Source organism: Hypomesus nipponensis, chromosome 10 (genome assembly GCF_054491055.1).
Source record: "Hypomesus nipponensis isolate SF chromosome 10, ASM5449105v1, whole genome shotgun sequence".
In the NCBI taxonomy this organism is placed as follows: Eukaryota; Metazoa; Chordata; class Actinopteri; order Osmeriformes; family Osmeridae; genus Hypomesus; species Hypomesus nipponensis.
The window spans coordinates 6,315,596-6,330,045 of record NC_140370.1 but is presented as its reverse complement, the minus strand read 5'-3'; the positions used below and the strand labels follow the sequence as shown (position 1 = coordinate 6,330,045).

Below are 14,450 nucleotides of genomic sequence, written 5' to 3'. Positions count from 1 at the left end.
TCTGCTGCCTCAAAGAGGACATCTACACAGTATATGCCAAGTTTACAGTACAGTCCAACTGATGTTGTTGCGTGTCTGTAGCTTTGCAGTGCATTCCAGTGTAGAATGAATCAACCCTACAACTCCATACCACAATGGTTGGACTTAAATTTGAGATAAATAAGCATTGCAACATTTTTTATCTCTTGTAGCAACACTCAAACAATTAGTATGTTTGTCACACTGTCGCATTCAGAGCAGCACTGTAGATCTACAGTTCTTATTTAATTGGTATCAGCAGCATCTTTCCTGAATGCAGCAAGAATGAACACAGACGTAAGTACTCCTACTTACGGTTGGTAAGGTAACACCATAGTAGCTTGTGGGTGTCAACCTGATACAGCTATCAAATGAAGACTCCAGAGACTTCAGTGCCCAATTGTTCAGACAAGACCAGCTGCTGCTCTGTTAACCGTTTCAAACCTTGACAACACAGCTGTAACATGATATTGATCCTTCAGAACACTTCAGCGTCCCCCAAATGTACCCAACTTGACTCGGAAGTCATACACAGAAAACAATACTTTTAAGTGATATGATACAGATGAGTGAGTAAAGTTGAAAGAACCAAAATAATTAAGATTTATTCAATGTTAAACAGCTCACAAGTTGGTCTTTAGATCAGGGTAAGGCAGGGCTGTGAAACAAATGCTAAATTAATGACAGGAATGCATACAGGGCCGGTGTTTGCTATAGGCAAACTATGCAGCCGCCTAGGGCGCCATGAAGAGGGGGGCGCCAAATACCGAAGTGCTTCCATTAATTAACCGTTCAGCACCACCAGGCGAGGGCGTCTATTACATTGTATAGAATTGTTTAAAATTATTTAGACTGTTGTAAAAATTGTTCTTTTTATATTTAAGATTCTTTTATGTTTATCGTATGCACCGTCCTGCCACAATAAACTTACTTGGCGGATAAAGCGGATTCTGATTATTCTTAAATGCTCTGGCAGTCTAGACACATCCAAAGTTCTAGTTTCGCTCCTTACTTTCCATTTTATTAACTGTTTGTTTAACAGTTAATCTGTTTCAGTCATTTTAACATTGATGCAGATAAGCATCACTGACTGCTTAACTGCATCACCCTTCTGCCCCACATTTTTACGGTCCAAAAAAAAGGAGTAGCAGCACTTATTTGTATCAAGTCACAGATATTCAAACATGTGTAACCTTGACTGAACTACAAAAAATCAGCAGGTAGCATGATGAAGCGTCTTACTCAAATCCTTTACGTTCCTGTAGAGTAGTGATGTTCAACCAGGTTGGAAAGCTATTGACTGAGGTGCTGGTAATGGGTCTGTTTGGCAGTCCATATCTTTTAATTTAATTTAAGACTTGGGTGACTTCAGATGGAATGGATCCCATGGTACAACATGAGGTTGGTAAAAGCATGGAGCTCAGGTTTGTTACATAGTCATTTAGTCTGTGTGGTTGAGGTACTGTTTGTGGGCCAGAAGATCCTCGTCTTCCTCTGTTAGTCCACCACGTACTACTTTTTCAAGCTCCAGAAGTTTCACATAAAGGTCCTCAGACATTTTGTCATCAATGTCCATCTGCAATCAAACAAAAAATACATTCAAAGAAATGTAATAACACTGTAGTGTGTCCCACCTCCAGACATGCTGTTAACAGATTCATTGAGATCCAGTATAAAATGACAGAGTCTACTATGTCAACATTTTCACAATCCAACCAATTCTGTCAGAGTCAGTTTCATACAGCAAATGATTTCAAATGTCAAACATGGGGTGGCCTTTTCAAACCAGGTCCCCAGTACATGCTTACTTGTCGTGACTGCGTATAGTTAGTCCCAAGGCCAGATGTCAAACTATGGTACTTTGCTCTTGAATCCAGCGACTCTGGTCTTTGATGAAATAGCCAGTACTGTTAAAGAGCAGACGGCACAAAAAGAGGACGCCAGCTTTTTTTAACAGGTTTTTCAAAATTTGTAATGTAAATGTAACAAAATGTATGGCAAGATTAACAACCTTACCAATACTCTGAAATTAGCTTCATCACTGCAGTTTTAACTGAACATTGTTTTATATAAACCCCCAAATATTGAATGATAAATATAAAAACAGCTGTGGAGTCTTTTATAGACCCAAGAAGAGTCTATAAAACACAAAACGAGGATTTGCGTATGTTTTTCATTTCTTTAACCTGTATTTAACCCGTTTTGAGGGGTTAGACGATAAAAACATCCTTTTGAATACATGTAGTGCTTTGGCTGTTTTGAAATGCTGTGCTTTAAATGATGTGTGCACTGCAGTGAGCATACGCTCAGCATACTGGACATACCAAAGCTTCCGCTCCACTGTAGGGCGTGAGGGTGAACGTGTTGGTGAAGATTCGGATCTGTTCAGGAAATAGAACATTGAACGTTCGACATCCAATTTTAGCAACAATACTCCAAATCACCATCACCCCCATTGAACATGTATTGCTTGTCTTGATCAGCTTGAATAAAATGGAGGTGACCAGGGGATGGTTAAACTCACGAGCCACATGATGGGCATGATGAGGGTCCAGAAGAAGGAGGGAAGGATTCCGTAGGTGAGGTTGGTCATCACCAGACCGGGACATATCACGGAGGAGTACAGGCCCTGCAGCCATCAGACACACAAATGATCAGGATGCTGCTGCTGCTCACCGCAAGAGCTGATCCCACATTCTGTCATAAGCTACATCCTGTAGTATCGATGTTCACTACTCGTTCTGCTTAGGCCGAATCAGACTGAGGAGAGACCATGGCGGGAGGGTAACACCAGTGATTGGTTGGCTGTAGCGTGACAAGTCACCTGGGTGTTCATGTGTCTGTTGAGCGCCAGGCTGAGCAGGTCCGAGGCGTACTTGGAGGAGCTGTAGGGCTCCGTCCCTAGCCGGTGCTGGATGTCGTCCAGACGGAAGGCGGAGCGCCTGGCGTTGCTGGAGGAGGTCCACACCACCCGAGAGGTGTGGTTCGTCAGGCACAGGACCGGCTCCAGCTCCCTGATCTGGATCAGAGACAGACACAACAACCACACAATGCACGTTTGGGATCATTTAAACACATTTACCCTACTATTAATATACACACACAGCATGCACGATATTACTAAGGCCTGCTGAGTTGCAACTCCAACACCACTGTCTAATACTGTAGGTGTCTGGTCTCTGTCAGCTGTAATTAGCTGTCACTCAGCCAACTGCGTCATGGAGTGAACATGAATACAAACAGAATGGAAACGAACGTTAATACTTAATGGAAGGAGATGCTGGGAGACAGCCTCCAGGCTTCATACAGGCTGAGTAGGTTTCTATCAATATTTAGGAAATGAATACAACTTTACCCCAGAGGACCTTTATCTTAACTACAAGGCCAACGTGTTTTTTATATAATTGTTTTACTGTTGACTTCAACCAATGCATGGGATGTGAGTCGTACCAGGAGGAAGTGACCAAAGAGGTTTGTAGCGAACACTTCCTGGAGGCCGTCGGAGTTCAGGCTGTCCTGTTGGGTTAGCAGACCCTCCCCCGTCATAAACATGTTGACGACGTTACTGCAGCAGAGATGCACAGTCAGAACAGCAGACACAGGTCTCGACAACCAAACGACTTTTGCGGGTTACACAAACACACACTCTACAGTGCGTAAACTGTTTATATTCATTATAGTGTGTTTCTTTATGCACTCATACACAAACACACACACACACTCCACTACTTACAATACTTGAAATTGTAAATTGTGAATTTTGATATAAGGGGGTACACAGACGTAAGGTTTGACTGACATAATTGTCTCAGTGCCTGTTGGCTTACCTTGAAAACAGTCCCTTGAAAAAGGCCTTCATGTCCAACTGTGGATTTGGCATGATTCCTGCATTTAGGTATAGGTAATCAAGTTGGTTGTACCTGTGGAAAGTAGGAAAATGACATGACCATTAAATTGTATAGCCAATTTAACAGTGCAACAAGTATTCGAATAGGGTTTGGCTGAAGAAGAGGAAGGCCAGCAAAATGTGTGGGGAGGGGACAGAGATTGATTTTCTGAATGTTGTACCTGGATTTGATCTCCTGGGCCGCGCTGAGCACAGAGCGCACAGAGCCCACGTCCAGGTGCAGCAGGTCCACGTGGGCCTTGGGATGAGAGTTCAGGAGGGCTGCCCTGGCGGCCTCTGCCCTCTGCATGTTCCTACAGGCCAGGCACAGACGCAACTGGCCTTCATCTTCACTCAATAGGCGTTCACACAAAGCCAGACCGATGCCGCTGCAGGACAAACACACACAGGCCTACTATTCAAAGTGCACTGCACAACAGAGGAGACGATTAAACGGAGGCTTATTTTAAACCATCAGGTCATCATTGCACAGGGGAAAATCAGAGTATCACATCAGATTAGGATTATAGGATGTTTGTCGGTCCGAAGAATATGTGCAGAAGAGTGTACACTTCCCTGTCACATATTCAAAAGTTTCTTTACAGTTACTTTACGTTACGTACTGAAACAGGTAGGCCAATGTGAAATTGGATGACAATGTGAAATTTGATATTTTGTGGAGAATTGTTTTTAAGATTCTTATTTTTGATATGGATTAGATGTTTTCTATGCACCAATTATCAAATCATGATTTGATCAATGTATTCTTTATATTTTCATCCAGCCAATACCAAATGAAGTTCATCTTCAAAATAATTATAAACGAATAAACGGTAATCTTTCCAATAACTCTCATTTTTGAATTGTTGTTAAATCCGACGCACTACAGTAGACTCGTCTGCAGGACGTTTTGTAATTCGCTTACCTGTTTGCACCGGTCACAAGAACAACTTTATCCATTCTCGCTAATTAAAAGCAGACTTCTTAGCACGTTGTGATGAACAGTGTTACTACAGGATAAGACAAGTTTCTATCTACAAATCATACGGAGTGTACAACCCCCTGGTTCGATCAGTTGACATTTCTCACCAGCCTATGCACAGCAGACTAGAGCGTAGAGTACGTGGTGTGACATCAACTCACGGAACCATTGGCCACTGAGACACAACTACGGATAGTCAAAAGGACCATTTTGCACAAACTCAAAATTTGAAATACTCAAAAGTTGTAAAGTAGAAGTTAGTATTTCTGTGACTTAACTGGAGTGTGTGTGTGTGTGCACTGCAGTGTGTTTCATGTGTCCAGTGTGAAGCGATACACATTTTACTGTTTGGAAATACAGCTTTATTTGCAGCAGACTTTATTTACATCATATATTTAGTTAACCATAAATGCATTCCGTACAATGAAAATCTCGAAACTGATACAAAATCTCTTATACAAATGCTAGAAAATACAATTTCCAGGTGCACTCCCTGTCATTGTCCCCTTTGTTAAAATGGCATCAAATATATAACAGTTCAAACTATTCATTTCCCTGGTCCAATTTTTTTAATGATCAGGTATAATGAATGTAGACGAGAGAGAGGAGAGACATGAAAATGAAAAGGCAAGACAAACAAATAATAGAATAGAAAGGACTACTCAGAGACTGCCACTGTGGGTCAAAAGTAAAGCGGATGAGAAGTTGCTGTCAATAAGCTGCACAGTCCCGGATGTGTTTTTCTGCGTGTCAGCAGTTATGCCTGGTCCTCCACTAGTTGGCTGTGGATCTGCTGGAAGGTGGGCCTCTGCTTGGCGTTTCTCCTCCAGCAGCCCAGCATGAGCGAGTTGTAGACTTGGTCAGGACAACACCTGGGTTTCGGCAGGTAAACCTGGGATATCGTCACGGAATCAGTTAGATCAGAGACAAGGGAAAAGAAGGTAACACATCCAGCTGTCTCTATCTGCACCTGGGCTTTAGCTCAGCAGACTATATACACATTTCTCAGATAAGATACACGCACATTTTCGAGCGTTACCTTAACACCAGCAGGAGTGTTCGTTTCCCTCATTGACTGTTAAGTTATGAGATATAACACTCGTATAAACACTACTGGTGTTTTTGAACACTTGAGAACATTTGCTGTGTGAGTACATTCACCTGCTTGCTCTGGTCCCTGAAGAACTCTCCGGTGTTCTCAATGACCTGCTCGTCAGACAGGTGGGAGTAGGGCTGCTCCTTACACAGGGTGAGGATCTCCCACAGGGTCACTCCAAACGCCCACACATCACTGGCCATCGTGAATTTACCCTGGGAGGGAGAGACACAAAACTGTTGCATAATATGTAACCTGTTGTGTTATCAGTAGGACTGAAAAACCTTTCCCCAAGGACATGAAACAATGTGACACAGCCTTCTATGTAGGTTGTTCATGCTCATGTTGTACACACTAAAATAATGTTGTTGCACTCAGATCCAATCATCAGTCCCATTCCACTGTCCTCACCAATAGGATGCTCTCCCAGGACATCCAGCGAATAGGCAGCACCGCCCTGCCCTGGATACGGTAGTAGTCACCGCGGTACAGGTTCCTGCTCATGCCGAAGTCAGCAATCTTGATGGTGTAACTCTTTCCTACCAGACAATTGCGGGTCGCCAGGTCACGGTGAACAAAGTTGAGGGAGGATAAGTACTTCATCCCAGAGCAGATCTGTGTGGCCATGCGGATCAGGTTACTGTAGCTGCGGGAGAGAGAGAGAGGGAGAGAGAGAGAGAAACTGAACTGTTGTCCGACAGACAACGATTTTCGCGCGGAGGACATTGTGTACTGCCGCCCCAGCAGAACATCTCCCTCCTGTCGTGACTTACTCTCAGAGAATCCCATAAGGGGGGATGTGATGTCGGATTCGGATCATGTAAACAATACCTGTGGATGCATAGCACAGTACCTGACAGTGGCTCTGTCTCCTGACTGGTTCTCCAGTCCTCCTTCTTTCATCCCCTCCATGAGCTCCCCCTCTTCCAGCTGAAGGCCAGACAGGAACTGGTTGAGGTCTCCGTTCTCCATGTACTCCGTGATCATGCAGAGGGGGTCGCTCTCCACACACACCGCCAGCAGGCGCACAATGTTGGGGTCCCTCAGACGAGACATGATCCGGATCTCCTTCAGGAAGTCATTCCTGAAGTCACGGTAACACGGTTACAGCGGTGACCTCGGCGTTGACGTGGCGATGGGCTTCATGCTATGAAACATATCTCATGACACATGCCTCTCTGCCTTTATGTGGAGCAAGAAAGATAAACAACACACTCAAATTGGTAAACGGGGACACATTTGCCGTTCCCACCTTGCGTTCTTGTTCGCGTCTTCTCTCAGTGTCTTCACAGCCACCAGTACGGCTGAAGTAGCACTGCCCTCTACGGGCAGATTTTCTTCCACAAAGTCCAGCATGCCCTGGGCCTCACAGAGGTGAACCTGATGACGACAAACAAAGAATCACCCCTTCGTTTACCTGCACGGCCCTCATCTCACTCCAATCCCCTCTACCATCAAAAAAACAAACCCTCTCAGGGTTCAAACAGACCTCTCCGAACTGGCCCTCTCCCAGCTTCTCCTTGAAGGTGAGCTTGTCCCGAGGGAACTCCCTCCTGGCGGCGTCTCTCCCGGCCAGCAGGCTCAAGCGGACCGAGGTGATGGAGCAGGTGGGGCTGCCGCTGGCCTCCTGCAGGCTGACGATGTCGGCCTCCGCGTAGTGAGGAGCCCCGTCCGAGCTGCTGCTCTGGGCGAGCCTGGAGGGGGCGCTGCTCCCCGCTGAGAGGCATGCACGGAAACACCCGGACACAGATCAAGAAACACGTGTAGTGAAGCCAGAAACACGCGTGGTAAAGTCGAGAAACACGTGCTGTATATTAAAGAAGGACACCGGAAAACAGATAGGACCAGTCTTCCATACACCCACACATGTACAGTACACACACACACACACACAGTAACACACAGTAACACACAGTAACACACTTACCCAGGTCCTCAGAGGACTGCGCAAACTCTGGCAGCTTGCGGATGAGGCGTGACGGCTCCTGGTAGTCGGAGCAGAGGGGGAAGATCCTCTCGTAGGTGGAGGTGGAGTTGGAGCCACTGTCGCTGGACAGGGAGTGGTGGAAGGAGAAGGCCTGGGTCTGGACAGCCAGGCGAGCGGTCAGCTCATCGTCCAGCATCCGCCGGGATGCCTACAGGGAGAAGGCAGCAGCTGTTGCTGGAGGTTGTTTTGAAGTCGTCCTACGTCTACAAGTGCGACAGACTGCATGGCAGTTGTGAGTGTAAAAAAACGTGTTTTGATCACTTAATCTATTCACATAACTCAGGGCCGTAATCATAATATATATTGGGGGAGACACATCCCCCCAATATTCAAATCTGGTCCAAATGTCCCCCCCAATATATTGATATAAATATATAAATAAAATATAAATGTGCTATGCTACGACAGGCAACCACGCACGCTGTCCAAAATTATCATAAAAAATGTAATCATATAACTAATCGTCAAAAGTTTTCAAGGGGGGACCCTCAGACTCCCCAGCAGATTTCGTCCCCCCCAATGTTGACTCCATGGCTACGCCCTCGACATAACTGATTCTTCTGTCTCTGCCTAACACTAATGGTTTGAAAAAAAACAATCACACACCTTTTCCAGCAACTTCTGCCAAACCTGACGCCACAGAATGATGACTATGATGGCTAACAAGATGGCAATGATGGCCACTAGGCAGCCAATCAGAATCCTTGTATTGCTGTCATCCACTTTGTGGGTGGGGTCATCCCCTGTTGGTTAGAATGCAATACATTTTAGTCATTTAGCAGACGCTCTTATATGTCCAGATGATGACATGAGAATTAAGGACACTTCGATCCCACATTTGACAATGACAGAATGGCAAAGACACCCTCATTATGACATCTTTACAGACAGGAGAGGGTGCTGTTGACCATCCAAAATATTTTCAGTTTATCTGGAGAAAAACGTGTTTTAGATCAATGGTAACTGTTTCTGACCTGGTAAAATATTGGTGGGGGGACCACGTTTACGAGGGGTGAGGGATGTGTTATACACAGAAGTGCCTGACAAGTAGAGTTGGAGAGAGAGAGAGAGACAGAGAGAAAGAGAGAAGAGGGACAGAGAGAGAGAGAGAGAGAGAGAGAGAGAGAAGAGGGAGAGAGAGAGAGAAAGAATAAAGAATAACGAGAGAAATGTCACAGTATGATATCAAGACAAGGCAAACAAAGACAGCCTATATCATCGTTTTTTTGTTTGTTGGTAAAATTCCTGTTATACCAGGACCTCCGGGCTCACCAGACTGGAAGGCCACCTCACTGAACAGCATCCACGCCTCATTGAAGGTGAAACGGCATTTGATGGCACTGGCCATGCGGTCGCCCAGGGGCACGGTGACAAAACGCGCGCCCTGACTGACCCGGTCTACAGGGAGCCTGAAGGTCACCGGGCCGGCTTCCCAGTCCGCCTCCGAGCGGAAGAAACATGTGGTCTGCCGGAACATTCTCACCCCGCGGCTGAACATGTTACTGCAGTGCACCTGTGAAGAAGGGAGACATTTAGAGGGATTCATAGTCTTTCATAGGGGTGCAGGGAGGGGTTGGTGGGGGTGGTGGGGGGGATTTCCTGGCTGACCTCTCACCTTCATGGAGGTGAAGTTCCTGACGTGGTCAAACTCAAAGGTCATCTCCACGTAGCCCTTTGGGAGGCTCTCATTGGTCCAGCCCACGTAATCGTACCCAGGCCACATGCCGTAGACATTGCTCTGGAGGAAGTCGTCCAGGCCCCACGTGCCGTCAGTCAGCTGACCCAGGCCCTCCGCCAGCCTGGGGAGGGGGGACGGGGGAGGGGGGAGGGGGAAAGGATGGGGGGTTAGAGAGACACATTGCCTCAATGTAAGAGTGGAGTTCAGGATTACAACACTCAACCTTAGGGTGGGCATTCCTTATCAGACAACCCAGCTGTAGTTTTTCCAGCCCACAGACCTTTCACCTGTAGCACCATCGTAGACGGAGTCGTTGAGGTGGACGTCCAGCCCCCTGTAGGTCATATGATGTCCAGCAGGGGTGCTGTATGACACCAGGCCGTCTGCAGACAGACGAGGAAGAAGACAGGAAGGGGGGGGGGGGGGTAAAGACAGGGACAAGTTAGAGATGACCAACGTAGCTCAGTGGTCGAGCATAAGCCTGCTGATCAAGAGGTCTCTGGTTCAAATCCCCCTTGTGTGCCGCTTTAGATCAAAGTGTCCGCTGCGCAAAAACGCTGTTGTACGACGGCCCTGCGTGGGACAGACCGAGCCAGAAGAGAGTCAGACCTAGCCATTCACAGCCATAGAGCTCCACCCTCATGCAGACGGTCATGGAAGGGTCGGTGACGGGCATGAAGCGCACAAAGCGGGCGATGATGGGCGGCTCCAGATCCTTCAGCACCACGTCATAGGCGTTCTTGTTCCCCTCGATAACCTGACGCAAGAAAAGGAAGTCGTGGAATCCAGAACAGGGCTGTTTCATTTCTGACTGTTGGGTGGGCGAACGGATAACATGCAAAACGTGCTTTGCTTCAAAACTCATACCCGAAATGTTGTTTAGGTGGAGTGCAAAGACCACCAGATGTTTGATAAGTGTGCTATAGATGTTTTCATCTTCTGAATGTGTACAAACTGCTATCACTGCCTTGGCCTGGTCTTCAGGTTAAATAAAGTTTTATAAAAAAAAGAGTTGTATCGTTTAGACTTGGACCGTCTCCCAATCTCTCTCGCTGGGTCTACTTACCTGCCGACCGTTCCTGTCCTGCCAGGAGACCCATCGGCCGCCGTCCCGGCTGAACCTGATCCGGTAGCGCTGGGCAAACTCGTTGCCCATGCCGTCGGCGTGGCGACCCTGGGTGCCCACGAGCGTGATGAAGTGCAGCGAACGCAGGTCCACCTGCAGGAACTCCTTCAGGCCGTCCCTCTCAGATATGATGTCAGGACACCAGGCCCCATCCCCATCTCCCTCCTCAAAGTCTAGTCTGGGGAGCGAGGGAGGAGAGGGACGAGGGGGAGGAGAGTGAGGAGAGGGATGAGAGGGAGGAGAGGGAGGAGAGGGAGGAGAGGGAGGAGAGTGAGGAGAGGGAGGAGGGGAGGAGGGAGAGGAGAGGGAGGAGGGGGATGAGAGGGAGGAGAGGGAGGAGAGGGAGGAGGGGGAGGAGGGAGAGGAGGGGGAGGAGGGGGAGGAGAGGGAGGAGAGGGAGGAGGGGGAGGAGAGGGAGGAGGGGGAGGAGAGGGAGGAGGGAGAGGAGGGGGAGGAGGGGGAGGAAAGGGAGAAGGGAGAGGAGGGGGAGGAGAGGGAGGAGAGGGAGAAGGGGGAGGAGAGGGAGGAGGGAGAGGAGGGGGAGGAGAGGGAGGAGAGGGAGGAGGGGGAGGAGAGGGAGGAGGAGAAAAAATAGAAGGTTTGCTGAGGCTGTGTCTCATCCTTCCCTCTATGTCTTCATCTCAGCGTTGGTGTATTTGATGCTTTAAGTGTAATAAGTGTTAGGCGTGTGTCTGGGCTCATGGTAGCGGCCTACCTGCCAAACCTGGCGGCAGTAGACTCAGACCACTGGCTGGAGGCGGAGATGTGCTCGTCCTGGATCTGGCCTCCTGTCATGCCTAGGGGATACCTGCACACTCCTACACACATGTACACACACACATGCATTTGCACATTAACACACACACATTCAGTCACACAGTCAGTGGGTACACACTGAGCAAACGATAACAAGACCAGCATTGTAACATGGGCGGACAATGTCACATGTATGTACCGTGGCTAATGGTACTGTGCTTGTTGGTTTGTGTGTACCAGCGTTTGTGTGTGTGTGAGCCACATGCATGTGTAGGGTTTACAACAGAGCCCAAAGTGTCCAGGGCCCCTCCCCTTCCTGGAGGTCTGTGAGGCCTCTGCGCTGGAACAGAGGCGTCACTGTGAAGCTGCCAGTCCAAGCAAGAGAGATGGGAGGTGCCTCCCTCCCTCCCTCGCTACTGCCTACTCTTTATTTATCATCACTTTTCCCCTCATTTGTACCAGAGCCAAGAGCGAAACAAATCCCAGGGTGCGAGTTGGTCGCATTGAAAACGAAATGAAAGAAAAAGTACTCTATTGGTCTAATGGTCAATCCGCCTCTATCATATAGGACCTGTGTGTATACTCTTTCTACTCTCTCATCCACCTTCTAGTAGTCTCTCGTCAACACACAGACATAGAGTTGAGGATGAAAAAAGCTATGCTACATTATGTGAAAGCTCCAGGAGGTATATGTGTCTGACTAAATCCAATAGGTCACATACCCAAACAAACAAACACACCAGACTTGAGACCAGGGGGCAGATCCTGCTGTTTTAGCAGGATCCCCTCTAACCGAGAGCTTTTCAGACATTTTCCGAGGTGCCCCCCCACCTGTAAAAGGCCTGTCTGTTCTCACATATTTGCTCTCTGACCATTGGATAAACCACACACACACACACACACCCTCTCACACAAACTCTCTCACCCACACAAACTGAATAACCTCGACATAACTGAATCCTACCAGCAATCCACCAGTGCTTGAATGTCCACCATGCCATCCTGTCAATTAGGAAAGTACTATGTATTGAACTAAAGATCTTAACCCATCATAAATCAAATCAAAATGTATTTGTTTAGCCCTTTTTACAAGCAATGTCACAGAGGGCTTCACATACGCCCAGAGAACTGCCCCTCAGCCAACCTAAACCCTTCAATCCTTGAGGGTGATCTATCACAATGATAATGTTTGCTATCTAATATTTGATTGCAGTGTATTGTGGCACACACTATCATAGACGGACCGAGTCCCTGTACCTGGGTTGACCTGTGACCTCCCTGCAGTGGCGAGCAGGAAGAACAGAAGACCGCGTCTGATCTGCAGCACCTCCATGGCCTTCATCTCCCCCAGGGCAGCCTCCACACCTGGATCAGAGGGTCACGAAGAAGACGTTCCAAAACGTGACGAGGTGTCTCGACCGTTCACAGCGTGCGCTCTGCTCCAGAGCGGCCCCTGCCATACACATCCTTATGACTCTGATACTGAACGCACACCAGTTCAAGAAGATAACCCCATCAAGGAGGAGTGGAGAGTTCGACACCCAGTGGGCCCTTCTGTAAGTCAGAGGCTTGGAAGGGAGACAGAGACCTCCTTGTCACTAACCATAGGTAATTGACTAGCAGCTCTTCCTCCCCAGCACAGTACATGTAGTATGAGTCGATGGTTTATTTACCTTGTAAAAGGCCCCCCCCCCCGTAAACGTCCCACGTGAAATATGCCTCTTTAGCGCAGCTCTGCTGAAAGGACTGTACAGGCATACGTGAGGCTCGGTGCAGTGTGGATGCTAGCACAGGACTGACTGTGTGTCTCTGTGGAGTGTGGTTTCATCACATGGACAGAACCACATGCTTGTGCAGCCATGCTAAGTACTGCCCTGGGCTTCTGTGTGGTCCAGTCCAGCTGCATTAGCTACAGTATATAGGTAATCATTAAACCTCCACATTGGTCCGTTACTATGTCTGTACAGACAGGCTGGCAGTTTTTCTCTCTCTCTAATGTAGACACACACAGAAGAATTAGTCCCAGAAAACGTAGAATAGTTCAAGAAAAGTTAAAGGGGAATATCTGGGATCATTTCATCGTAGTCGTGTCAGTGTCAGTCACAGACCAGAAGCAGAAAGGCCAGGGAGGTGAAGCTTCATCAGGACTTCTTCTGCTTTCATCAATCATCTAATAGCTACCCACCGACACGGTGTCAAACAACTCCAAATATCTTGTCACTTGACTTTGAAATTAGCGCTTAAAATCAAGTTAAGGACAGGACAAACTGACATAACTTACTTTTTAAACGTCTCTCCTTCTTCAAATGAATGTGTCTTGGGGAGTACTCCACATCTTTGTGCAACACTGTACCAAATCTCTGACCTCTTCCTGGGAAGGACTTTCTCAGAAAGGATAAGCGAGAGAGAGAGAGAGAGAGAGAGAAAGAGAGAGAGAGAGAGTGGGTGTGAGAGAGAGTGTGAGAGAGAGAGAGAAGGAGGAAAGAGCTGATGTAAGAAGTTCTGACAGGAAAGAGAAATGAAAAAAAAAGAAAATAACACACTTTGAGAATCTTGGGGTGACGCCAAAAGCCCCAGCATTCCACCTGATCCACAGAAGGTTTCAATTATGGCCCCTAGGGCCAGTTTGTAGTAGCAGTCTCTGTTGGGCGGCCAACTGCCACTGAAAAAGGACAAGAGTTTACATTCCTGCTGTGGATACCTGATAATTACCGTCAAAATAATGAGCTTTATAGACTTAAAGGACGAAGACCAAAAATAGAATCAATTCAAGTGAGGAATAAGTCTGGTTAGATGCAGACACTCCTTGCATGACTGGATTATTTGTTCAAAGTGCTGACACTTTATTCACACCAAACAGCCAATAACACACCAAGGGTTTGTTGTCTGGATTGAAACAGATAAAACCAGGTCTCAACATG

At 47.3% G+C, this 14,450-nt stretch overlaps 2 protein-coding genes across 2 annotated transcripts; both read right to left on the bottom strand.

The window, feature by feature from the left end:
* Positions 1-597: 597 nt before the first annotated feature.
* On the bottom strand, positions 598-5,023 carry hsd17b7 (hydroxysteroid (17-beta) dehydrogenase 7). Its single transcript, XM_084707059.1, has 9 exons — positions 4,830-5,023; positions 4,087-4,293; positions 3,846-3,938; positions 3,469-3,583; positions 2,843-3,037; positions 2,543-2,647; positions 2,343-2,399; positions 1,827-1,925; positions 598-1,594 (listed from the first exon to the last, which is right to left on the bottom strand). Exons 1-9 carry the CDS (start codon positions 4,862-4,864, stop codon positions 1,460-1,462), a joined length of 1,041 nt encoding a protein of 346 aa, XP_084563185.1. The 5' UTR covers positions 4,865-5,023; the 3' UTR covers positions 598-1,459.
* Positions 5,024-5,260: 237 nt separating this feature from the next.
* ddr2b (discoidin domain receptor tyrosine kinase 2b) lies at positions 5,261-13,909 on the bottom strand. The gene is made up of 17 exons (XM_084707239.1): positions 13,811-13,909; positions 12,787-12,894; positions 11,489-11,591; positions 10,714-10,951; positions 10,257-10,404; positions 9,928-10,030; positions 9,585-9,768; positions 9,242-9,482; positions 8,944-9,009; positions 8,576-8,712; positions 7,910-8,117; positions 7,472-7,698; positions 7,235-7,362; positions 6,836-7,066; positions 6,394-6,628; positions 6,048-6,197; positions 5,261-5,778 (listed from the first exon to the last, which is right to left on the bottom strand). Exons 2-17 carry the CDS (start codon positions 12,869-12,871, stop codon positions 5,644-5,646), a joined length of 2,619 nt encoding a protein of 872 aa, XP_084563365.1. The 5' UTR covers positions 12,872-12,894; positions 13,811-13,909; the 3' UTR covers positions 5,261-5,643.
* Positions 13,910-14,450: the final 541 nt, after the last annotated feature.